This window comes from Equus caballus, chromosome 1 (genome assembly GCF_041296265.1).
Source record: "Equus caballus isolate H_3958 breed thoroughbred chromosome 1, TB-T2T, whole genome shotgun sequence".
Classification (NCBI taxonomy): domain Eukaryota; kingdom Metazoa; phylum Chordata; class Mammalia; order Perissodactyla; family Equidae; genus Equus; species Equus caballus.
In genome coordinates, this window is record NC_091684.1 from 138,532,990 (window position 1) to 138,559,705 (window position 26,716).

At 53.7% G+C, this 26,716-nt stretch overlaps 1 protein-coding gene across 3 annotated transcripts in view; it reads right to left on the reverse strand.

Annotated features, from left to right (window-relative positions):
* Positions 1-26,716, reverse strand: part of SMAD3 (SMAD family member 3) — a 116,785-nt gene that overhangs the window by 9,177 nt on the left and 80,892 nt on the right. For all 3 annotated transcript variants that reach the window (XM_023654980.2, XM_070270062.1, XM_070270071.1), the window contains exons 2-7: positions 17,621-17,814; positions 16,930-17,061; positions 15,522-15,596; positions 12,485-12,535; positions 2,882-3,094; positions 715-852 (exon numbers count right to left, since the gene is read on the reverse strand). In XM_023654980.2, the coding sequence (XP_023510748.1) occupies positions 715-852; positions 2,882-3,094; positions 12,485-12,535; positions 15,522-15,596; positions 16,930-17,061; positions 17,621-17,814 (803 nt within the window). The remainder of the gene's footprint in view (positions 1-714; positions 853-2,881; positions 3,095-12,484; positions 12,536-15,521; positions 15,597-16,929; positions 17,062-17,620; positions 17,815-26,716) is intronic.

Sequence of the window (26,716 nt, forward strand, 5' to 3'; positions counted from 1 at the left end):
GTTAAGCGACGCATGACTGTAAAAGCAAAACCTTTTTGCGTCCTTCCAAGGCCTGGTCCCATCATCCTTTCTAATCATGTCCCCTTTTACTCAGCCCCTCCTCCAGCCAGAGTGCCACCCGTACATGCCCTGCCCGCCATCACCTCCAGACCTTTGCCCATATGGTGCCCTCTGTCTGGAAAGCCCTCGTGGTCCCCACCCCACCATCACCTTGTGCCTAATGCCGACCCTTCCTTCAAGGCCTGAATGCCTTCTCCTCCACAAAGCCTTCCATGATCCACCCTGACCATTACACGTGTTTCTCCCCCTGGATCTAACAGCATCTTATCTGTGCCGCTTGCTCGGTGCTTGGCACCCCTCCCTCGTATTAAAACCATTTGTGCCTTTGATTTGTATACTCAGCTGGCCTCTAAGGTCTGCTGGGGGCGGGAGGGGAGGGAGGGAGGAAGGATGGACGTGGGTGTGCACAGGGCAATGAGTGGTACCCATGGGTGAAAGGCAGATCCGTCCGATGCTGCGTCAGCTCCCTGGAGGTTCAGGGAGAGCACAGTAAGACAGTAAGGCACAGAGAAAACCCTCCAGGTTTGCTCCTCCAGGTTGGCAATGCAAACACGGAAGAAGAGAAAAGGTAAGAAAGAGGAAACCTCTCCAGCATCCTGGGCATGTGCTGTGGGGAGAGGACCGCAGGGCAGCTCGGTGGGTAAGTGGTCTTACCTGGGGGGATCTTGCAGACGGTGGCCGGGTGCCAGCCATAACGCTGGTTACAGTTGGGAGACTGGACGAAGATAGCGCTGTCGCTGAGGCACTCTGCGAAGACCTCCCCTCCGATGTAGTACAGCCGCACGCCCCGCCCTAGAGAGAAGCCGGTCAAGCCTGCGCTGGGGCTCTGGGCTAGCTGAGGCTAGCAAAGGGGCAGAGCTGCAGCCGAGGTTCCCTGTGACTGGCTCTTTGCCACCTTCACCAGGGAATGGGACCCAGAGCCCAAGCCTAAATGCGCGCAGGGGAAACAATGGGCGAGGCTGGGTTCCTGAAGCCGGAGGGGGCAGAGGACAAGAGAAAAGAGCATGGGTTCAGTCTCCATGGTAGCCTCTGCCACTGACTAGCCACGGGCCTCAGTTTCTTCGTCTGCAGGGTGGGGGTAATAACAATAAGCCCCTCACGGGGTTGTTGTGAGACACACAGTAAGTGCCTCCTAGGTGTCAGCTGTCACCACGACCACTAGGCCCCTTCCCACTCCAAGATGCAGAAACTCATTCTGTAAATGGGCGGGCTCCTCCCAAGGCAGCAGACACCCAGGAGCCCTGCACTGCAGGAACGGCTCAGTGCCACCCCCTGCACCTTCCTCCCCTGAGTGCGTCTTTCTAAAACATTCCACAGGTCTATTTCATTTACTTTTCCTTCATCTCTAAATCCCCTCCAGATGGACAGAAATTATTTTTAAATTGGCTCTGCAATTCAAGCAGTTACGTAAACACTCTGACAATGAGCTCTCTGCCCAGCCAGGGGATGTTCCCTTCTGCACGGGAAGGTCGCTGTTCCCGCTCCTGGGGAAGAGGCCCAGAGTGTCGGAACACAGGGCCCGATTTTCCGGGCGCGACGTCAAGTGGAATGGAAAGTGTGCTCCCCTGCCCCTCGGCCCGCTACCGTCCCACCCCCCACCCACTCCACTCCCCATTTCTTCTTGGGTCGGTGCTGCAGGCGTTGGTCTCACAGACACACAGGGTGCTGGCAGACTCGGGGGGCCACAAGGAGGGGCCGCTGCCTTATGTCGGTCAAGAACGGGAGGCAGAGGTGGAGATGGGAAAACCCAGGTGAAAAGAACAGAAACGTTTGTTCTGTTTGGGTAATTTCTGAAATATAGATTTTCTAACATAGAAAAGTATGAAGAGAATAAGTAAACACCTGTGTTTGCCACCAGGATCAGCATCTTTTTTAAAGTGAAACAAATGGAGAGGCTGTTTGGGAAGGATCCAGGCTCGGAGGCAGGGGGCTGTTTGTCACTGACTGTTGTGTGGCCTCTGCAGGGCTCTGTCCCTCCCTGGGCATCAGGTTATCCCCTGGAAAATGAGCACTTCGGCTCAGACCCATGGCTTCCAAACTTTGCTTAATTAGAAAATCCTCTCTTCAAATGAAATCTGTGAACGCCCAAGATACAACACAGCAAGAGCAGAGGCGCTGTGGTTCACGTGGGCCAGAACCCCTGTGGCCCTGCCCAGCTCCTGAGCTTGCCCTGGAGCCCCTCGGCCAACCCTGGCGGCTCCGCATGACATCTGAGAATACCCCACTACACCATCTATACAGCCGTTCTATGTGATTCTGGATCACACAATTATGAATATCCTTAGCATGATGATTTTATAAGAAAACCAAGTGACACAGCCCACAGCTCCATCTTCCCTAAACTAAGAAAGCCGTCTTTCGCTGCGCTCCTGGTGTTAGGAAGCAGAAGGTGAGCAGCAGTGGTGTTCCCGCAGTGGGCAATTCTTCGCTTTCTACCTTTTCCAAGTTTCCTAGACTAATCATATAGGAAGTTAACAAAGAAAAGATGACTTCTCTAAGACTGGCTACCAGCTTATCCACCAGTCAGTAATTTAAGGCATTTTTATTAGGAGAACTACATATGCTGCTTTCTCATAGACTTCCCTTTCTGGCCCCCCCTTAAGTGAAGGGTTTTCCTCCGTGGTTTTCAAATTTTCAGAGACGATGTATGTCTTTGAGTGGGAATGACCAAGCAACCTGAACTCTACATGTCTGGCCCCCTAAAAATGCAATCAGAACTTGGGGGTGGGGGTGGGTCCTCTCCCCGATTTCCAGCAGGAGGCGCAGCACCGTGTGAGTGGGGCTGGAGTGGGGGGAGCGTGGAAAGGCGGGCGCCCCTCACCGATGTGCCTCCGCGTGAGCTCCACGGCCGCGTTCCTGTTGACGTTGGAGAGCAGCCCTAGGCAGAAGCGCTCCGAGTTGGAGGGGTCGGTGAAGCCATCCACCGTCATGGAGGGCTGCGAGGCGTGGAATGTCTCCCCGACGCGCTGGTTCAGCTCATAGTAGGAGATGGAGCACCAGAAGGCCGGCTCGCAGTAGGTGACGGGCTGCAGGTCTGCGGAGACAGACCAGGCCGCTGGGTCAGGGGCCCCCAGATCCCCAGCTCCTTGATGGGGTCCCCTGGATGCTCCAGAAGACTGTTTCCCCACCTCTCAGGGGGGCTCTTATAATCCCCCTGCCCTCATGCCTTTTATTGTATAAAATCTGCAGGATCCAATGGGACAAAATACTCAGGTTTGTGGATAAGCGTGCCACCAGCCTTGCCACTTTTCATTTGGGTTTAGCTCCTAAAGGCACTGCCCGCCTGGCCTGGCCTCAGGTTGAAGCAGTCCTCAGGGAAGTGCTGGGCCAAACCCAAAGAGGGCCAGGCACCAACCGGCACCTGGGCAACCCGACTGGACAGGCCCTGAAGTAACCTGTGCTGATCTCTGTCCCCAAAAGGGCTTCCAGCTCTTGGCTCTCCCGGGTCTTGGGCGGACTCCTAGCCTGGCGGGCAGCAGCGTCCAAGCCCGTAAAATGACAGGCTGGCGCTGCTGGGGGCTTCCGCGCCGGGCTGGGTGTCTGCAAGCACACGGGCCCCAGGCGCCAGGCGTGGAGAGAAGCAGGTCCATGGCTCATTACAGAAACTACCTGCCGAATGTACCCAGAAGCCGCCTGTCTGTCAAGCGGCTAAGGGACAACTCCCCTAAAGGAAACTCTGAGTTTGTCCTAGCTGTCAGCGTGCTTCCTCAACCAAGGGCTCCTCGAAGCAAAACTGCCATCTTGGGAGGGGTTGGTTCTCTTTCTCAGAAGAGTTGGGGACCCCTGAAACAGAGGTTCCCCCTCAGGTGACCCCACATCTCCTTCCCCGTGACTCCCCAGCCATCCCGGGTTGACACCCGCCCAGAAGCCCCTGCTCTCCTCCTGCCCATCTCCGCATCATCTCGCACGCCTCAGCGGCCCGTCCTCCTAGCCCTGGGCCAGCCCTCGTCATTCCCCACCTGCCTCAGTGCCACAGCCCTCTAACAGGACCCGCACACTCCAGCCTACCCTCCGCGCCTGGGCCGGGAGCACTAAGTCCCACCACATCCCACGCTGCCCACGTGAACCCCACCCACTCGATGGAGAATCAGAGGGTCTCCTGCTCTTTCTCCTTCCTCCCTCTCGGACCTCCAGCTGGGACCACTGGCTCTTTGGAGCTGCCTGGTTCCTCAGGGTGCGTCTTGGTGGGCACTGGTGAGGGCAACAGGCAGGGCCCACCATGCCGAGACTCAGCACCAGCCCGAGAGCCCTGCTCGCCGCTGCCAGGCAACTTCCCACAGCGAGAGCCGCCAGGAACCTCTGCTCACCAGACCTTCGCAAGTGTGTAAAGGCCAAGAGAGAAAAATCCGAAGCTGTTCTGGGAGGGGCCCGGGTGCCCCGGGGAGGGCACAGCAGCTCTGCCCTCCTCCTGGGGTTTACACCCATGACCCCACCTGAGGGTAAAAAGAACCTAGACACACGGGAGGAGCTGCAGACCGCAACATGCCCGCACGCCACACACGCCCTGAAGGCGTCGTCAGCGGGGTCGGGACACCTCTATCGGGTTCCGCGACCTTGGCATTATCGATATTTTGGGCCAAGTAACTCTTTGTTCGGGGGAGGAGGATCTGTACATTACAGGGCAGCCAGCAAAGCATCCCCAGCCTCTACCCACTCGATGCCAGGAGCACACGTCAGTCTCACCCTCCCAAGCTGCGATGATAAGAAATGTCTGCAGGCGTTGCCAAGTGTCTTCTGGGTGGCAAAACAGCCCCCAGGTGAGAACCACGGCCCTAGACATTTAACCAGGTCATGGAGCACCGGCTTGCAAGCCAGAGGGACCGGAATTCACTCTCTGCTCAGACACGGATGAGCTGTGTGAGTGTGAGCACACCCCCAGCCACCGATGGAGAATCTTCTTGACCACCAGGCGCTGTCTGTGGATGAACTGAGTTGACTCACGTGAAGTGCAGGGCAGGCATCAAGCACTCCATAAATGGCGGTAACAACAATTACAACAATGCTGATTCTATGAACCTGAGAACGTCCCGTTCCTGTCCTGACGTCCATCACAAGAGCGGCAAAGCCTCCCTGGCCCTTTCCTCTCTCCCCAGGGTGGAGCAAGGGAAGAGGAGCGAAGACAGGGGATCTAAGCTACTTACTGGGGAAGTGGGTAGTGATCGGCAGGAGTCACCATGGCCTGCAGCCTGTGCCCCTGAGGGTAGCTGAGCCACGTCAGCCACACCCGGCTCTGGCTTTGCTCAATGCTTTGACATTCCAGTGAGATAAGCTGTATTCTAAACAATGTGGTCAGTAAAATGTGAGCTATGTTGCTTTGAGAATCTTGAAAGAAAAAAAAAAAGAAGAAATCCAAGTGCCATCTAAGCACTCGATGTGGTCACCCAACACGTCAGGGCCATTGGCCACCACTGCCCAGGGGCAGGCTCTGCTGACCTGGCTGTGTGACCTTGGGGACATGACCACCCTCTCTGGCCTCAGTTTCCCAGTCTGAGCCGTGACTGCAGTGAAGTAGAAAACACCTAGGGCAGACCATCTAGGTCACTGTGCTTCTGGCAAGGGTCAGCCAGAAGAGGCAGCTGTGGCTGTTCTGGGCTGGCCCTGGCTTCCCCAGCAAAGTGCAGAACAGAACAGAGTTCTCATCCCCAAACGATAAAGCCTTGTCCAGCCCCCGCTGGGCTGAGTCCAGACAGAAGAGAGCAAGCTAGGCTCTCGGGAACACTGACACAGCCCACCCATCAAAAGAAGAAAGGCCGGCAGGCCACCCCTTGGGTAACATGGCGCCGGAACCACGCTCTGGGGAAGTGTGGGCTGCAAGGCATCTCAGAATCAGAGAGGCGCTTGGGGCCCTAGCCCAGGAGGCCCTCCCAAGCAGATCTGAGCCTTTATCCAAACATCCCTGCCACTTGCAGACACACGCTGGACAGTGTTGTGGAAAACACTGGATGCAGCAGCCTGACACATAATTAAGAAGATGCTAGTTCGGGGGAGCAGTGGAGCCAGGCCAAGGCAAAGTCTGAAGGCTGCCATGTCAGAGAGTGCTGTTTGGATGAACGGGAGCAGCACCCCAGCCACGCATTTACTCTTCTCTGCAAACAAGTAAAAACAAACGCTGCCTTTACCTCTCTCCTTCCCATCGCCCCTCTGCTCCTTCCTCAAGGCATGTCTGCAAGAGGAGCTGCAGGCCAGAAAGCATGGCTACCACCTCTGGGTTCTGCTTTGAATGGCACTTTATTTTTAAATTGCATATACGCCCTCATTTCTTTCCCACCAAAAGACTTATCCACGCCATGGTTAAGTACAAGAGAAACAAAAAGTCAGGACACTGGAAAGGAGAAGGCTATACACAGGATAACCGTGAGATTATAGCTACTGAAAGAGCACTCAGCTTGGCACTGAGCCTCCTAGCAGACAAGGAAAAAAGGGAGCATAATATGCTACATGGTTCTGGTTGGTGGACACACAATGCTTACTAGTTCTGCAGAGGAAACAACGCTTGTCCTGGCACTAAATCTTAAAAGAAATCCATCAGGTGGTGACCCATCCCCCACATCAATCAAGCCCACCAGCCAGCCTTGGTTTCACGAGTTCCCCAACAAACGCAGAAGCAATTTTACACAAGCTTGCTTCTTGAAAAGGACCTGAAGACAAGCCATCCAAAGGCCCCTCTGGGATGATGATTCTGTAGCAGGAAGGTGACTTGTCCCAATGGAGAGTGGTTTTGTGTCTCCAGGCCAAGGACTCCGCACACCTGGAGTGGCAGACAGTGGCGCGTGTCCAAGACCTTCCCTTCAAGCAGCCCTGCTCGGGGCCAGACTGCTGAGTCTGTGCTAATCTCTCTTCCTGGAGCAGAGGTGTCGGAGACGCAGGAACCTCCAGCTCCTGCCATTCTGGGCCCCCTGCCCCCACCAGTGTGGTGTCGGCCAGACTTCTCGAGTGGCATGGGGCACTTAATTCATGACTGGCCCCCTGCCAGCCTAACGCATTGGCTGGCTTCAGTTTTGAGCCCTATTCCAAGCTGGCATAGACTTTCTGTTTTGTTTAAGGAAAAGAAAACAGAATGAAACCCAGAAGGCAACCCTTGGATTAAGGGATGCCTATTAAAAACATGTGCGAGAGAGCCAAATCCGGTAAAGGAGAGCGGGGAGGCAGAGGGGAAATTAACTTTCTACTATAAACCGAGAGCAGGGACCGGGAAAGGCCAGGAGCGCTGGCGCTGCGGGGCTCAAGGTCAAAGGTGGATGGACTGGCTTCGTCTGGGTCTCCTCACCTGCAGGAGGCAGCCTGACCTCAGTCCAGGAGACTCCACGCTTCGGTCCCCCTGTGCCTTCACGCTGCCCTGTGTCCGTCCTTGCTGCTCCCTCTGCCTGGCCTGCCGCCTCCTCATCACTGCAGACCCAGCGTTTAAGGCCCAGGGCACGTGCTGTGAAACAGCCCCTCACCGCCTCCGTGCAGAATCGGCCCCTGTGTCTGGGCCACCTGTGACCTGAGGGTTGTTCCAGGAGGCCCAGGCCGGCTGTGTCCCAGCATCCGGGGCACCAACTCCCACCTATCTCCCTATGGCCTGTAACAATAAGCCAAGTTGTACACAGAAAGCAGCCCAGCTCTTCCAGCCTTGGACCGGGTTAGTGAGGCCAAGAAGAGTGGCCCAAGTCTGAGAGCCGGACCCTCGGGAGTTGAGGGTACAGCCAGCAGCTGACTTCCTGTCATTAAGACACCCACCCGTGATTTCCCAAGCTTACAGAAGGTGAGAGCCCGAGGTGGCCTCAGGAAAGGCCCGTTCAGCAGCATGAAGACACCTGGAACCGAGCTGGGCCTGCAACCTGACCCCTGTCCTCTCTCAGGGGCCAGGGGTCTTCCCTCCACCCTGCCACTCTGGCCCCTCTCTCCTGGCAGGAGAGGAAGGCTCCCTCTGCAGAGGCCCTCCAGGAAACCATCACCTCCTTCAACTCCAGCTCAGCTGCTACCCCAGGGCATCCCTGGTACCCTGTTTCCAGGCCAAGGCCCCTCCCGAAATGTCTCACTTCAAAGCAGAAAATAACTTACTCACCGGCAGGATCCAGCTCGCTATCTTTTCCTCTCTCTCCACCTCCCCCTCCGTCAGCCTGTCCTTCTGACTTAAATGCTTAGGAAATTCCAGGTGACTCATCCAGAACGAGGCGTAATAACAGGAACCTCACCTGCTCACTTCCCTTCCCTGCTAAACTAAGCCCCCAGGTCTCCTGAGAGCTGCCCCTGGTGAGGAGCTGAGCTGGCCCTCAATCACACCCTGGGGCTCCCCAGAGGCCCCAGAAGTGGCTCTACTGTGACAGCAGGGTCAGCCTTGCCTAGGATTGGGAGAAAATGAAGAAGGAGCCAGCTGTCCTATGCTTGCTTTATGTAGAATAATTTCTCTCTAAGACATAATCAGATGTCCTGAGATGTCTCCATCTTTCTCTAGAAAGAACTCACTGTGTGCCTGTCCTCATCCTACCATTTGGGACACACTGGCCATCAAGAAGAAAGGCAGAGGCTGCCGCTGCTGCATGCTGCCTCCAGTTCCGCACCTCCTACTGGCCCTTCAGCCCATTGCTCACTGACTCCAGCCCACAACTGCTCTCCAAAGGATGCCCGTGAACTCTCAATGTCAAACTCAATGGCCTCTTATTACATCTCATTTTGCTACTCTGCGGGACCTGCCCACTGCCGTCCTTCAGCACCTCCCTCCTCTCTGGCTGCTACAGCCCCATCCTCCATCTGACCCTCAGCCTCTCTCCCAAGGGGGCCATCAATCTGTCTTTGGCCCTCTTTCCTTCTTGAGCTGGGTCTCCCTCTTTGCTGAATTCATTGCACTTTGTCAGTGTTTCCAGAGTGAGATCTATGAAAGGTCAATGGGATTATAAGAGAAGTGTTCCAACAGTGGTCAGATCTGTGGGGAAACGCTGGATCAAACAGGCCTCCTTCTTGCAGGACTTATCAGAGGCTTTACTATGCGAGTGCCCTGGGGACCCCAGATTCAGTACAGGCTTTCCAAACTCACTTGATGACAAAATCCTGTCTCCCTGGCCCCACTTTGGAAAAGGCTGTCACACGTGCTAATGACTTCCAAATCTGCACCTCCAGACCCAGCCTCTCTCCTGACTGTCCAGCTGCTTCCTGGACACAGTTAAGCACAGGCAACTCACCCTCGTCCTCTGACCCAAACTCAGCCCGTCTCCCTGGGTGTCCTGCCTGAGTTAAGAGGCCTCACCATCTTCCCAGGTAAAGAGGGTCAATAAATCCTGCTGACTCAGGCCCACGACTCTCTCTCCAATGCCCCCTCCTAACCCCGCTGCCATTTCTCTAAAGCATTCATCTTGGCATCCTTCAGTGCAACAGCTGCCGAAGTGGGGTTTTTGGTCTCCAGTTATTTCTTTTTGAATTTAAATTCCACACAGTGGCCAGATTAATCTTTATGAAGCTGTCATCAGATAACCCCTCCAACTCAGAACCCACCACCGACTGCTCTGTAGGCAAGAAGAGGCTAAATGAGCCTGGTATTCAGGGCTCTTTTCTCAGTGCCCCCCGAGCCCCATCTTCTCCACTGTGCCCCCGCCATGCCAACCAACCATGCCGCCAGAGCTCACTCTGCTCTTTCATGCCGTTCCTTCATCTGCAATGTCCTTCCTTCCGTGTGCGCCTCACATGTCCCACCTCACGCTCAAGGTCCATCTCACACACGTCACCACAACTCCGAGTCTTCCCACCCCATCTGGCACTTTCTTCCTTAGCATATACAGTTCCTCCCTCCTCTGTGCTTTTCCCTTGGCACCTGGCACAATGTACCACAGGGGGACACACACACCTCCAGCCAACCACGCCAGACTGTGAATGCCCGAGCATCCTCCCCAGCTCTGGACCCCCAGCATTGGTACATACTTGGAACTCAGCCAAGGCTGACTGACTGAGCTAACAAGTGGAGCCACTGGCAAACAAGTGTCCCCTCTGGAATGCCATCGTTCCCTCCTTTGAACCCTCCAGTAATGCATCTGCACTGACTTCTCCCTTTATAATCGTGCACTCCTGCCTTGCTCATCCCAACAAGGCCATCAGCACCTGGACGGCAGGGTTCCTTTCTGACTCCCCCCGACCTGGACTGGCAGACAATGACTGGGCAGGAAGCACCTAGGGAATGGATGAGTGAGGAAGAGACAAGCAGGCAGGCAGGGCTCCCATCCAGGGACCACACGGGACACCAGGGTCCTCAACCTGACATCTGTCCCCAACTACAAGTTTGTAAGTGCCCATCTTGAGCCTTGTTCTTCTGAGGGAGAGAGGGGAGAGCTGACCCCAGGGGGCCAGCAGGGTGGGGTCCTGCTACAGACGGGGGCACATGCTCTGGATCCTGAAGGCCTGAATTCAAAGTCAGCTTCTCGCATTTACTAGTTGTGTGACCTGGGATGAGTTAGTTAACCATTCTGTTCCTTCGTTTCCTAATCTGTGAAATGAAAAATGACAAGACCACCGTAGAGAGCTGTTGTGAAGACTGGGCTCAGGCGCATGAAGCACTCCAAGTGACAGTAAGAAGTTCTCGAGAAATCTCTGCCATCATCCTCACTATTGTCTCACCCGCTTCCGGCTATGATGCCAGGAGGGTAGGAGATTTTATGGGTCAGGATGAAGCCGAGAGTTTTGAATGGGTAAAGTGGGGGGTTTGAGGGCTCGCCAAGCAGAGAGGAAGCCACGCCTGTCAGCGCCCGTGTCTCACCATGAGTCCTAACCCTGACTCGTCAGCTGACTCGTCCTCCCATTCAGATCTTCCCAGCAGAGTGGCAGCCGCTCTGCCCGCTGGGCTGGGGGGCTGTTCCTTCCTTTGGAAGAACTGACCTAGGAATTCTCCACCTGCAGACAAGGGGCCTGAGGAACTGGGCATCAACAGGGCACCCTGCCTTGAGCCTAAGTTCAAGAACCATCCCGCCATCCTGGGTCCACACAACCTAGAGGGCGACTCACACGAAGCCGCACCCAGGACAACTTTCAGTCTGAACCACTGAGACAGGCAGCGGGCGTCGAAGGCAAATGCCTGCTCCCCAGTCTGTCGACAGAAGGCGCTTCCTTGGCCGCAGTGGGGTAAAACGGAGCAGACATTAAACCTCAACCAGCCAAAAGCTGAAAGCCCGGAGTCAAGTTCACAGTCCTGGCCTTTAATTTCTCAAGTGTTAACATAGCTTCCGGCCTTCAGAGCTTGTTTCTAATAACTCAATCGGTCCTTTCACATCAGGAATCTGAGCTTCTTCTGCAAGGCCCATCGCTCCCAGCGATATTATTTTACAAAGATGTTCAAACACATCCCGCAAAGTCACATTTCACACCGCCCACTTGTCAGCCTGTATTAAAGGGTTTTCAAGCACCTCCCCACGTTCCAAATGATGACTTTCTTCATCTGATGCTATCAGTCAAGGACTGGGAACAACTGGGAACAGAAGCCAGGCCAATGCACTCTGACTCACCAAGCTTGGGGATTAACTCTTTCTTTTCCTAAGCCACCAGTTATTCCCTAGCAATAAAGGTCAAAACAAAATCAAAGTCACATTTTTCTAAAACCAACACATAAAAAATTCCCCACAATAAAAACTGAACAGATGTTTCATTTGTTTGGATCCCTCCAGAAGGCCCCGGCCCGGAGTTGAAGGACGCTCCTGGATTAGAAAAGCGAACCTCAGAAAAATGACCTAGAAGTCCAACAACTGAGAGAAGGTTGTGGAAATGCCAGTCCAGCTGCTCCACAGTATCATGAGAGAACACGAGATGATAAAGGAGGCCTCTAAATATGAGAATGTGTTTACAAAATAATATAAAGATAAGAACGAATGAAACAACGGATATGCACTTTGATCTCAACTGAAAGGCACGAATATATATGCCTGATCCACACACATCAGAAGGACTGTGATGAGATAGAAACAGCTGTATTAGGGTGGGGAGATTATGGGCAATTGTGCCTTTTAAAATAATTCCTTATATGTTGCTGTTTTAAATAAAAAAGACACCATTGTAAGATGAAATGCTCAAATAAAATCCAAATAAGTGCATCTGAAACAAGTCTACGAAAGTCGGGGGGCTGGAGTCTGCATGGCTGCCGGTGGCTCAGCATCAAACCACACACGTACGCTTGGCTGACCACAGACCCTCATCGCCTGAGCACGAAGTTCGGGGGATTTTCATTCACTCACGTCTAACCGCCACCCAGGGGAAATACAAACCCAGCGTATGGTTGTCTTTCCTGCCACCACTGTTCTCAGGTTTCCTCATTCTGTGGGTGACCCAAGAACCAGTGTAACCAGAAACCTGGGCTTGTGGTGGGGGATGGGGGCTAGAGCCTCACCCTTAGGGCCCGCTCCCCACACCAGCCACGGGTCAGGGCTGCAGCTAGAGGGGGTGACAGTCAGATGGACAAGGAGGTACTCACCCAAGTTATTGTGTGCTGGGGACATCGGATTTGGGGATAGGTTTGGAGAACCTGTAAGGAGAGACACAGTTGTGAGACTTTACAAAAGACTCTCGGCCTGGACAGCCAAATTCCTGAACGCTTGCATCCAGACGGGGCAGCTCAGCACAGTGGGAAGAAAACGCTGCGCTGAGCCTCCAAGGCCCGGGAGGAGGCCAAACCCCATATCCCTGCCCGGACTTCCCCACCCGGGGCCCGAGTCTGCATCCGTGCAGCGGATGGATGAGCGGATGATCTCGAGGTCTTGTCCACAACCCAATGGTTGATGCTCCTAGCCAAGCCCCGACCCACAGGGCTGCTGAGCTCCCAGTGAGGGTACACTGACCCTACACCAACCCACCCTGTCAACTATGCCCCCAGGAAAATGAGGGGGCAGGGAAGGCCCTCCCCCAGCTGCTCAAAGACCCAGGCAGCGGAGGCTAGCCCTCCCACACAGGAGGGGCTGGCGGCGGCCCAGACATCACCATCGCTGCTCTCAGAGGCTCAGGCACCTGGAAATTCCGATCCAGCCCTCTCCCCAGGTTTCAGGAAACTCAGCGAGCTGCCTCAGAAATCCCACAACTCAACCAGACTGACTTTTTTTGCAACACACGGTGCTGCATGTGGGAAAAAGTCCAAACCCACCCAAGTCTTCCTACTCTATCACCTCTGCCCCACCTTGTACTCTTAGAAAAAAGCAACAGACCCACATGGCATCGGCCTTTCAAAAAACCAAGGGGCTGCCTTTCCACAGAGCAACACTGAGCTCACTGCTCCTGTGTTCCAGCATCCAAGGGGCTAGAAGAGTTATTTATTTATTCACAGCCCCGTGGGGCCGGCTCCACCCTCTGAAATCTACCAGTCCTCGTGGCTGGGCCTCAAGCATATGCTGCCTTGAGTTGTTAATGGAGGTCTGTTCCCGCTCCTAAACGCAGCTGTAACCTCCTCAAGGACAAGGGATGAGCCACAGGTTTCCTCTTCTCCCCCAGCATCCACTCCCACCGGGAGATGCGGAAGAGTCCTGGAGGAAGCACAGCTTCCAAATCAGCTGTGGGGTCTGGACACGCCACCGGGCATCAGCTATGGGACTTTGGCAAAGTGGTTTAACCTCTCTGAGCCTTTATTTTTTCCCACAGGTACAAAATGGGGAAAACACCATCTATTACGTGATTTGTGGCGATGAAGTGAGATCGTGCATATAAAAAATGCCTACACCATGACTGGTATACAGTAGGCACTCAATAAACGTTGGTTTCCTATTTTGTGGTAGCTGGAGCCATAAAGACCCAGGAAGGCAGTGGGACCTTCTCAGTGGTCTGAAAGGGCACGAATGCATGTTACGGGAGACACAGGGCTGGACAAGATTGACCCTCGGCCCCACATCTCAGCCGGCAGGGAAGCCAAGTCCATGAGCAACTGGACTAGTTTCCACATGGACAACTCTGAGTGAAGAACGAGAATAAACAGGAGACCACTCACCCACCCACAGGCTGTCTGGGGTCTACAAAGCCCAGTGTCTGTTTTCAGTAAATCACGAATGTTCACAACAGGGCCCTGGAGGTACCCTTGTGGGAGGAGAGGGAGATGGGAGTGGGGACAGAGAAAAATGGGGAAGAAGGGAGAGGAGAGGGAAGAAAGGAGAGCTGAGAGGGAGAAAAGACGGCAGCTTGTCCCATACACAGACTGTCTCCTTTGGTCTGTTTTCCTCTGTAACAGTAATCATTCTACAAACATGAAGAGCAGCAGCAAGGAGGGAAGAAAGAGTGGAGAGTGAGAAAAAACACGGCATCTGGAGAGACGCTGCTTAGCTGGCCTGCTTCCCATGCCAGCGTTTAATAGCTGCAAGCTTGCAGCCGTCACTTGGCATGGAACACAGGAAGGTCTTCGATGCATTCCAGCTGGGTTCACACGTCAGACACTCACCCGGAGGGCCGTGTTGGGGAAGGGGGTGCTAAACCCCAAAGTGCCACAATGCCCAGCCTAGGTATTAAGCAACTACGTTTGCAACGAGCATGCAAGTGTCTTTCGTCCTTCTTTCGGGAACTGCACACTCTCCTGGGCTGTGTGCACGGGCAGCGGGCCCTGCTGCGTCCAGCGGGTGTGTGTGTCTAAGGCATGCCCTCCATCATCGCAACAGAACATCTGCTTGGCTGCCCCCTCCTCCTCACCCAACCACACACAACGCAGCGCACATTCTATGTGGCAGCTGGGGTTCAATTCAAGAAGCCGCTGGTGTGGAGCCAATTTGGTCCCATAACAAATGACGTGGGAACATCTGGAGATGTGGTTGGAGACAACTGGGCTGGGTCCCTCATGGCAGCAACACATAGATCACATTTGGTCACTATACAAAAATAGATGCTTCAGGGGCCTCCGCTGGCCACTGGCAAAGACCCTGCCTCCATTCAGGTTCTCTTGAGCTATTTCAGGTGATGGAGCCTATGCTCCACACTGCTGCCAGCAACATCTCACTGAGGCACAGACTGCTTAACACCTGCAGTGGCTCCCCAGTGGCCCCTGCCACACTTGAAGCCTCCAGTGACAGGCCACCCTGTCTCTCCTCACTCTGGAGGAGTATGCTCCAGCCACAGTGAGCTCTCTCTGAGTGTCCCCAGAACACACGAGGCTCTCCTACCCATGCCCCGTGACTCTGCCTGGCACACGCTTTGCCCGCCCTGACACCTTGGCCAGCACCTATACCTCTCCAAGATTCAACTCAAGAAAAACCAACACTGCAAGATACTGCTCTGCCCCCAACACCTCCTCCCAAGACTAGGTGAGGTGGCCCTGCTTTGTGCCCGTGATGCCACGTGGCATCTCGCATCAGGGCATATACGAGATGGCACAGAAACTGGTGGTTGTCTTGTCAGTCTCCCCCGCAAACTGCAAGCAGCTCTTCCTCTATCCACAGCGCCTGGCACAGTGCCTGGCATACAGCAGTCGCTTCATAAATGCTGGACAGATGGAGGGAGGGCTGGCACTTGGCTAGGATTAAGTGCACACCCTGTGAGACTCTGACCTGCATCCATGCTGTGGTTCATCTGGTGGTCGCTGGTCTCTCCATCTTCACTCAGGTAGCCAGGGGGTGGGGTTTCTGGGAATCAGAAGGAAGGTGGTTCATTAAATGGCTTGCACGGTTTGCCTCGAGACACCTTTTGCAAACTTGTCACACAGTCACACCACTACGCCAGTAGCAGGTGCTGAAGAACTCTGGGCCTCAGAGTGAGGACACCAGCTCCTGGATCCTGCTGTCCTCATGCCCCTTGGCCTCCCAGCTCCCCACCTGGATCATTACCTGCCTCTGTTCACACCATCCCGACCCCCAAGTCTGAAATGCTTGTTCCTAGAGCCTCTGCCAAGATAACTTCTCCCCATCCTTCAAGGTCAGGTTTAAGCCCAGCCCTCCAGAGAGGCTGGGGGCTTGCCTCAGCCTCGCCCATGTCCATCTTCTGAAGGGCGACCTCCTCACACTGCCCTTCTGCTCTATCCACTCCCATGCAGATGGGTTGTTACTTGTCATCTCTATAGCGGACGTCTTAGCTTCCCAGGTGGGTTGCAAGTTCAATGACAGCACAGACTGTGACCTACTTCTCTGAATGACCCCCTGACCCTGCCCTAGCTCTCTAAGGTTTACCAAATGAACAGAGTGGGTGACCTACCCCCTAGAGACCAGCGCCACCTGTGACAGATCTGAAAAGGCTGGATCCGCACCGCGGGTCTCTCTCTAACGCTCTGACCCACGCGCACAGGCCTGTGGTCAACCTCAGCACAGGAAACTCACTCAGGGGGAAAGGCTCGTCCAAATGAGAACGCTCTGAAAGGGGCACATGATTACCGCCAGGCAGCCACAGTCTCTGCCGCTGTGACCAGCCCAGCCCTGCCAAGCAGTTTTCCTGACGCCACCGAGAGTCAGGGCGATTCACACATTATTTGCATGTAAATAAGGGGCTTTTTAAAAACATCTGCACTCTCTGAGGGCAGGGCCCACTTCTCCTTGCAGAGGAAAAACTCCCACCCAGGTCGGAAGCCCTCCCCCCCGCTTACTCACAACAGGCCAGTTCTCCGCACCCTCAGCGGCCCTCACTGCCCCGGCCTCTGCAGGCCCCAGACCGTCGGGGATGCTGCCTGAACTCCAGCCCCGGCCGAGAGGGCGGTGAGAGAAACACAGCGTTGCTATTTCCGCTTCCAAAATAAATGACTGCACCGAGGCCGGGCGGAAGGGTCACGCCGCCGCTCCTCCGTGCCAAGAAAAGCATCATTAGCGAGCGGGGAGCCAAGGCCACGGGTCCTCTCCCAACAGGGATGCGGTCCTGAGTCAGAAGCCCTCGGGCCAGCGCTGTGTGCAGGGCGTGGGACGCCGAGGACGCTGAGAGCCGAGCAGTAGGGCACCCCCGCCTCCTAGGCCACTGTCCTGCCCATGTGCCTACCTGGAATATTGCTCTGGGGCTCGATGCCCGCGGGGAAGTTAGTGTTTTCGGGGATGGAATGGCTGTAGTCATCCAGTGGGGGGAACTCGGCCGGGATCTCTGTGTGGCGTGGCACCAACACAGGAGGTAGAACTGTCCAGAGGAGACAGAGCAGAGGCAGATCAGCAGCAATGCCAGGCTGGCACCAAAGCCCCTGCACCCTCAGAGGCACCCCAGACGCTCCTTTAGGAAGTGGCGGGGGCAGGGGGGGAGACGGAGTAGTGCTGTGCAGGTAGCTGCAGACCCCACGACAGGCGGTGCCTACCTGGGGTCTCTACCCTCTGATAGTGGTAGGGGGCGGGGGGGGGGGGGAGGCAGAGCAGTGCTGTGCAGGTAGCTGCAGACCCCACGACAGGCGGTGCCTACCTGGGGTCTCTGCCCTCTGATAGTGGCGGGGGTGGGGGGGGAGGCGGAGCAGTGCTGTGCAGGTAGCTGCAGACCCCACAACAGGCGGTGCCTACCTGGGGTCTCTGCCCTCTGATAGTGGCGGGGGCGGGGGGGGAGGTGGAGCAGTGCTGTGCAGGTAGCTGCAGACCCCACGACAGGCGGTGCCTACCTGGGGTCTCTGCCCTCTGATAGTGGCGGGGGCGGGGGGGGGAGGCGGAGCAGTGCTGTGCAGGTAGCTGCAGACCCCACGACAGGCGGTGCCTACCTGGGGTCTCCACCCTCTGATAGTGGTAGGGGTTCACGCAGACCTCGTCCTTCTTCATGTTGAAGGCGAACTCACACAGCTCCATGGCCCGCAGCTCATGGTGGCTGTGTAGGTCGGGCCATCGCCACAGGCGGCAGTAGATGACGTGCGGGAGCCCCTTCCGATGGGACACCTGCAGTCTGCCATCCAGGGACCTGTGAGAAGAGACAGGAGGTGGATTTGGCTTGGCTTCTCTGAGGTCCGCCCCCTGTGGCTGCCGCGAGCCTGCTGGGGAGACTCAGGAAGCTCCCCCCTCCCTCCTTTCTCTCAGACACGGGAGGCCAAGAGATCAGAGAATCGCTAACTGTGAGTGCTGGAAGGGATCCCAGGAGAAGAACTCCAAGGCCCACCAAGGCAGGCCCAGGTCCTCCCCAGCCTGGCAGAGCAGACCCTGAGCCCACCAGGCCCTGGGGCGAGTTCTCCAAGCCCCCCACATAAAGGGAAGGGCACTTGAATCGTGCTCTGAAAAGGTCCATGAGCCGGGCGGAGGCGTGCAGAGAGGGACAGGACTGCGCGAGAAAAGGAGAGTCCTTTAGGTACAAATGTGAGGGCCACAGTGAGACTGAGAAGATGACAAAGCACACAGCCCTCTCTAATGGCCCTCAACACTCACCCGGTTCCTCCCTCACATGCTAGGAAACAAGAAAAACCCCTCTCTTTTTCAGTTGGTATTTGTGATGAGGCAGGGCAGGATAGAGGGAAATTAAAGGGAATTTTAAAAGGTAAGAGTCTACACTGCAGAGCTCTCAGGGGTACCTTTCAGTTGGAGGGTTGTCTGCAGGCTGACCCAGGTGTCACCACGCACACCTCTCTCCTAGTTCACACCTAAGTCCTAAGGGGTCGTGCAGGAGCTGAGCAGGAGCAGGGCCTGCGCCTCCACACCAAGCTTAGATCTTCAACTGTCCCCAGCCTCGCTGGGCCAAATACACTACAGGCGACAGTGCCCCATCGCTGTGCAAACAATGTCTTCTGTGGTGACTTGGCCTCCGAGCCGCTGTGACCTGGTGCCCCCACCTCTCAGGCCAGGCTGAAGCGTGGACCCTGGACCAGCAGCATGGGTCCATGAAACCTTGTTAAAAACGCAAAACCTCAGAGCCTACCCCAAACTACCAAACCAGAATCTTCCTCTTTATAAAATCCCCAGGTGATCAGCATGACAAAGGTGGAGCAGCGCTACAGGACATGACAACCAGGGAGCTCAAGGGTGGCAGAAGCACCATCAGCCAAGAGTAAGGTAGTGAGCGGGGAGGCTTTTGAAGGGCCAGGAGATTTCGGATGACAGCCGGTCTCAGACAGTGAGCAGACTCCATTCACACCGAGTCCTTTATTTAATAGTTGATGAGTTCCTACTATGTGTGGCACTAGTGACACAGTGGTGAGGGAAAGAGACGTCACAGGGAAACAGACCACAGACTGGTCCCTGCTCCCATGGAGCTCCCGGTCCAGTGGGCGAGACCGGTATTAATCAAATAATCAAAGACAGCCACAAACTATGAAAGTATTCTGACGGAAGAGTGCAGGGAACCACAAGAGTTTCGGACCCTGGGGACCTTGCTTTGCTGAAGGGCTGGACAGGGCATCTCTGAGGAGGGGAGGGTTGACCTGAGAGCGTAAGGGATAAGTAAGAACTAACCAGGCAAAACGGTGAGGGAGGGGGGCATTCCAGGCAGAGGGATGAGCACATACAAAGGCCCTGGGAAGGATGGAAAATGTGTAAGGAGGAAGAACAGAGTGAATGCCGGAGTGACAGGAAAGGAGAGAGGGAGAGCACTGAGCACAACATGAGGCTGGGGTAGCAGGCAGGATCAACTCTGCAGGTGAAGCTGGGGTAGCAGGCAGGGTGGACTCTGTACGGCCTGAGAAGCCATGATGAGAGGGTCTGCCTTTTTTCTAAAAGCCATAGGAAGCTTCCGAGATGTTTAACCAGGCTGAGCGTGCTTGTGTATATGGAAGAGACAGGCCCCGCGATGATTCTGGCCACGTGGACAGGCAGACTGGGGCAGTGGGCATGGACACTCAGAGTGGATGAGATGGATGCTCGGGAATAACGAGGTGCCAGAGGCAGTGCTGCTTTTCTACAAGAAGGCCCATCCTAAGATCCACTTTTCCAATAGTGGGTTAGGGTGGGCAGAGAGGCATACGCAAGCTCTCCCTGTCTGCCCCTGTGTGACTGAGGGCACCCATTTGCCTGAATAAATAGAATTCATGGGCGCTCTGTGAAGGAGGGGCTAGCCAGACACAACTAGAAGCACCAACCCAAGAAAGAGAAACAGAGGAATGCAATGAAACTCTCCAGGCCACCGGCCTGGGAATGGGGAAGAACAAAGGTCGGAGCTGGGCCTGGTCACAGGCACTGACAGGGAGCTGCTGACTAAGGGCATCTCAAAGGATGTAATTACCTCCCTCCCGCGGGGCCCCAGACCAAGGAACCCCCACAGCCAAAAAACAGTAATTACCAGGCAGAAGGAGAGAGGACAGCCTGGGACTCGCCCCTGAGGTACAGAAGGAAGACTGCCAGATGTGGAGTCATGAGACCTGGGGTCAAGATGGGGTTCTACTCTGCTAGCGGTGAGACACTGGGCAAGTCACGAGGTCTCCGGGACCCTCAGTTACTTCACCTGTACAACAGGAACATTCTCCCACCCCCTGACCTCACGCAGCTCAGTGTCCACTGGAAAGCTCCTTGTGAAGCACCAAAGAGCATTTTCACTACACGTTAGAACAGCCACTCCCCAAACCCAGCCCTGGATAAATGCGGTGAGTAGTGGGGTTGAGGGGGAGAAAGGGAGTGGGAAGAGATGAGTAGGGACAAAGAATTATTCAGCTCTTCTCATGCTCTTGCAAAGCCAATGAGTACCCATAGATCAGGGAAGTGGCCACATTCCCTCTTCAGTGTTTGACAAAAGCCCCTCAGCTGGACATCTGTAGCTGCCTCTGCAGGGGAGGTCCTGGAGAAAGGCTCAGGCCTGGAGGGAGCCCTCCCGGTCTCCGCCTGGTTGATGGAAGTGGGCGGCCTCTTGCTCTGACAGTAACAACGATAATCCAGGACAGGAGGAGGGGTACTGGTGGACAGCAGAGAAGGCTCTCAGCTTCCATGGGGCAGAAAGCCCAGGAGAGCACGTGAAAGGCAGAGTCCCCATCAGCCCGATACCCCAGCCCAGGGCCGAGCCTTAGGAAGGGAAGTGAAGGGGACAGGATGCTCTGGGCACACCTGATGGGGAGGGACGCTCACACTCAGCCCTTGTATCCTAAACCCCCAGAACCAGGACACTCAAGTCAGGCACCTCACTCTGACAGAGACCCAGAGTGGGCTCCGGCCTTACCCCTGCTAGGGGACCTACAAGGAAAAAACGGCACAAAGTGGGCAGAAATGGGACAGCCACGTGCTACACAAAGCTCTGACACAATCCTGGTGCCTGAGGGTAAGGTCTGGGCGTGAGGGGGGTTGGGATGTGGTTGTGAGCGGTTTTTGTGGTTGAGGGTTGGGAAGGAGAATCCAGGAGGTGGCGAAGGGGGACAGAAGGTTGATCACATCTGAAGGTAGAGAACTTCCGTTTCCTGATTTCTCATCCAATCCTTTCTATGTTACATGGGCTGTTTCCTCTAGGAGCCTGAAGAGAAGGAAAGGATAGGAGCGGAAGACGGAGGGGAAGAGGGAGGGGGAGGGGAGGGGAAGGGAGGGGGAGGGAGGAGAGTAAGGGGAGAGGGGGAGGAAGGGGAGAGGAGGGAAGGGGAGAGAGGGGAGGGTATAGGAATGGAGGGGAAGGGGAGGGAGAGGGGAGAGGGAGGGGGAGAGGAAGAGGGAGAAGGGGGAGGGGAAGGGGAGGGAGAGGGGGAAGGGAGGGAGGGAGGAGGGGAGGGAGGGAGGGAGGAGGGAAGGGACACTTCTTGAGTTTTTCAAGGACTTCGAGTTTTTAAACTATATACATGAATTATTTTAATAATATAATTAAATTTTTAAAAATCAAGAAAGGTACAGTAACAAGGTAGTGTGGTCATGTCAAAAAGACTGATAATCAATGGAACCTAATAGAGAGTACAGAAATGTCACATATATATGGACAACTGATTTTCAACAAAGGTCCAAAGATAATTGGGTAGAGAAAGGAGAGTCTTTTCAACAAACAGTGCTAGAACAACTGGATATCCACATACAAAAATGAACTTCAATCTATACCTTTTACTCTATGCAGAAATTCACTGAAGTGGGTCATAATATAAGGCATAAAAGCACACAACTTTTAGAAGAAAACAGAGAATCTGTGACCTTGAGACAGGCAAACATGGCTTAGATACCACATCAGAAGCACATTCCATTAAAAAATAAAGTTGATAAGCTGGTCTTCAAAATGTAAGCTTCTGGTCTTTGAAAGACACCCTTAAGAGAATAGAAAGAGAAGCTACAAACTGGGAGAAAATCCCTGCCAAGCATGTATCTGATAGAGCACCTATTTCCAGGATGTATAAAGAATTCTGAAAACTCAAGATTAAGAAAACAAACGACCCGACTATAAAAAAACAAACAAACAGGTAAATGATTTGAATAGACTACTACACAAAAAAATACAAAGATGGCAAATAAGCACATGAAGAGATGCTCAACATCACTAGTCATTAGAGAAGTATAAATTAAAACTACAAATTATTAGAATGGCTAAAATCAAAAAGACTGTGCCACGTGCTGACAAGGACGTGGGGCAATTAAACTTCATACCTTGCTGGTGGGAATGCAAGAGGGTACAATTACTTTGGAAAACAGTCTGGAAGTTTCTTCAGAAGTTCAAAACATAAACCTACCACATGACCCACCCATTCCGCTCCTAGGTGATTACCCAAGAGGAATGAAAGCACCTGTCTGTCCAGACTGGTGCCCCAATGTTCACAGCAGCTTTATCTGTAATAGCCCCAAACCGGAAAAGCCCCGGCGTCCATCAGCAGGTGAACGGGTAAACCAACTGTGAGATACCCATACAGAGGAACCCCACGCAGCAATAACAAAGAACGAACCATTGATACACACAACATGGGTGAAGCTAAAAATAATTATGCTGAGTGAAAGAAGCCAGACAGCCTTCCGTATATGTAAAATGAGAGAGTAATTTAAAGGAAAAATGCAAACTAATCTAGAGTGACAGAAAGCCAAGCAGTGGTTCCCGTGGACAGCGGGTGTGGAGGGTTGGGGCGGGGGCTTATCAAGGTGTAAAGGCTATGTTTACTATCTTGATTGTAGTGATGGTTTCACAGGTATCTACATGTCAAAATTTATCAAATTGCACACTTGAAATATGTGCAGTTTGTTTTATGTCAATTACACAATTCAAAAAAAGGCCAAGAGCTTCGGGGCTTTCAACTTGCATAAACCTGGATTCAAGTACGAACTCGTGCTCGATAACTATGAACTTGATCAAATTGCTTAATGTCTCCTCTTAATTTTTTTTCCTCTGAAATACCAGCCCTTTCATTGGGTTGTTGGGAGGATGCAATCATATTCTGTGCGGAAAGCCTTTGGCACACAGTAGGAACACAATAAACGGCCATCTATTGTCAATATCGTTGTATAATTATTACCACCTCTATTACTATGACAACACCTGGCAAAGTAAGGTGTACAGTAGGTGGTCAAAAACACCAGTGCCCTGCTTTGGCCATCTGGGTGCACCGCCAGGTGGGCCACTATGAGGCCTCAGCTGGCCTGGTGCTTCGAATTCTCACAAGGCTTCTGTGTTCCTTATCTCAGAGCAGCCCCTGCAATGCTGGGTGGATAACAGGGCACGTTTGTAGTGGCCCCACCTCACTGTACCTGGTACACCCAAGGGGCAAGTCTCCCCTCCTAGGATCACACAGCAGTCTGCACCAGGGCTGCCGGCAGAGGCCAGCGCCCCTGGCTGCCAGGCTGGGCCCCGAGGGCAGAGTGACAGGCACAATCTCCAGCTTGAGAGCATGTGACCACTAGTCTGGCTTGGCAGTATTTCTCAGAAGTCATTTGGTCCATGCCCCTGCTTCTGGGCCATACAATTCCCAAAATCATGATACGGGAGGGCATCTCATTCACTTCTTTTTATGCATCGGTGACTACTCCTCTTGGTTCAGAGTCTAGGCCGCCCACAGTCAGCCCTGGTAGTCCTTCTTTCTCCCTCTGTCCACTTAAAATACACACCAGTACTTACAAAGTACTAATACCAAATTGGGAGTTTCAGCTGCTGGGTTTCATTTAGCTCATGTGTCCGGTCCACACCCTCCCAAGCCTTACAGGGCACAGAGCCCATTTTAAGTAAATCTAATAAATAGGTCTTAATTCTGAGCTGATGTTACCAGAAACAAGCCCGGCTGCAGAAAAGGATCTGTTTATGACCCGCTCTTCTCCCTGACCCAGCCCTGCCTCCTAGCCCAAGACCAGCTGCCGAGGAACCACCTCTGGGCCTCCACCCCGTTTATGACTGAGATCTCTTTCCACACCCAGTGGCTTCCGGATGAGAGACCCCCAAAAGTCTTTCTCCAGCAACTCCCTCAAGCTCTTTTGACAGAAGTTTTAATCCTTAAATATATTCTTCACCAGCCGAACTATTTCCTGTGGCAGGAAATTAGGTTTCCTCCCATTGGCTGCAAATGGGACCCGTAAAGTGTCCCAAAATGGTGGTGGGAGCCACAGCCAAAGATGTGGACATGCCCGAGTCCAATGCTGATGGTGAGGTGGAGCCTGCCAGAGCGCTCCCAGAGGAGAGGGTGGGGCTGGGGCCGCCTCCTGCCATGCATCCTCTGTTACCAGTGACCAGCTACCCAGAGCCATCTAGGAGCCGACGTGAAACACTGGTGAGATGTGGACACGGGGGTTGGGGAGAAGATTGGGAGCAGAGCACGCCAGAACTCAAACCCAGACCAGCGCTGAGAACTGGAGGGGGAGGCGTGGGGTGAACAGTGCATCCCTACCAGGGAAGCTGACCTCTTAGCAATCCCCAGTTACTGAACACCTACCAGCTCCCAGGCCCTGTGCTGGTCACCGAAGCCAAAGAAGTGAACGAAAAGTAAATTTGTTAACACTCTCCTATTTCAGTTGAAACAGATTTAACACACACACAATACTCAACCTTCTGGCTTCTTTCCGAGACGCGCTTTCTCTTTTGACTTCCCTATTGAGTAGTAATAATAACAACAACAGTAGCAGAAGTTACTCCACGATGTGCCAGGCCGTGTGCTTGTCACCTGGTGACTGTGGCGGATTGAGCTGGTCAACCTCTCTGTAGCCATGCCCTTTGCTGGATGGCTTTGCTACTCCTCCTACCGTGGGTGGAGTGGACTTCTTTCCCCTGACTTTGGGTTAAGCTGTCGACTTGCTCTGGCCCATGGAATGTGAGCACAAGGAGTCAAATACCATCATGGGTTTCCACTTGCCCTCTTGCACCTCTGGCCTCACCGTGGGAAGAGCTTCCCCCGGGCAGCTGCTGCTCCTCGGCCCGGCTCCAGGAACCAACACAAGTGGAAGAGACTGAGCAGAACCTGCAGCAAGCACGGCACCAAGCCCAGGTGAGCCAGAGAAGTGTCGGTCAGCATACGCGATGTCTGTTTTAAGCCCCTGAGCTTTTGGAATGGTTGTCACCCAATACTAGCTGATGGATACACTGTCTCCACCACCAGACTTCTCAATAAACTTGCACGTATCATTATCTTCGTGGACTGATGGAGAAAGAGAGCACCTGAGAGGTTACCCAACTTTGCTAAGGCCCAGAGGTAACGTAAACTGAAGCCAGGCTGTGTGACTTACTCCTTCTCCTAACTCAAAATGGGGCATAACTAGATTTCCTGCCCCTGAATACCATCCAAGATAAGACTTGACCATTTCAGAGGGACTTATTTTGTTTATGGAGAACCACCCACCTATAAGCTTTCAGGGTCAATCTGCATAAAATGTGAACTTACCCCAAATATGCAACTAATGTGAATTTTTTGAAGTGGCCCACGTAGCACATTAATAATGTAAAACCAAACCTCTGGCATCCACTTCAACTCAATTTATTCTGTATACTTATATTTTTCCCTTAATATCCACTGTTTTAGTGTGAGAAAAAGGGGTTATTTCCCATCTTCGGGTTGCCTATTAATACCACAAACCCACACTCGAAAAGATACCTCCCAGAGCAGAGATGCTGCCGCTGGGAGGTCCATCTGCTCGAGTGTTTAATAGCTCCTCTCCCACACGAGTGGAATGGTCCTCACCTCTCCCCCATTGACACAATCAAGCTGGCTCATCATCCTCGTGTTCACCCACCTGCAATAAAATCTTTATCCTCCACTCTTCTTGAGCTTTGTGTTATATGTGGGTTTTACTTTTGCTTCTTTTTTTTTTTTAAGGTTCAAAATAAAAGCAAGGCTTGAATGACTTCAAGTTTGGGTTAGGTGCTCACTCTTCAAACCTTCTAAGAAGGTAGAAAAAATTCTGCTAGAGACTTTAAAAGGCCCCCTGCATTGGTTCCATTTGGCCTTTGAGTGACAGTGATCTGCTCTGAGATCTCTCACTCTCTGGGGCTCCTCATTATGTGAGCATCAGAACGCGCCTTTCTCTCTTCCATGCCGTGGACAGCCCAGAACCACTACTGAACAGAGTACGTGACAGCCCTGGAGACACTCCTGTCGAGAGGGTCATTTGGTTTTGGGGTTCACCCAGGATCCTTGCCCTTTGGTAAACCAAGTCCAAACCAAAGCATCCTTTGTTCTGGGCGGAAGTTCTGGCGGAGGTTATGTGCCTGAGGCCCCCTGGCTGCGGGTGACAAACCACAGAGGCCTAACGTTCAGTGAACAGTGTCCTGGTCAGCTGAAGCTCTGGTTCACTAGGAGCCTGCCTGAAAACCCACTTTGGAGAACAGCAGACAGCTGGTACTCGAGGAACCTTGACAGCGTCTTGTCCAATCCCTTCCTTTTGCAGTTGAGGAAACAGACTGATGCGTTAAGCATCCCAAGGTCACCCAGCAAATGAACACAGAGCAGAGTGTGGCCTCCCAGTAGCTACTTCACTGTAGCCAGACCTCACTGCTGATGAAGTCTGAGTCTGTAAGAAAAAGAAGT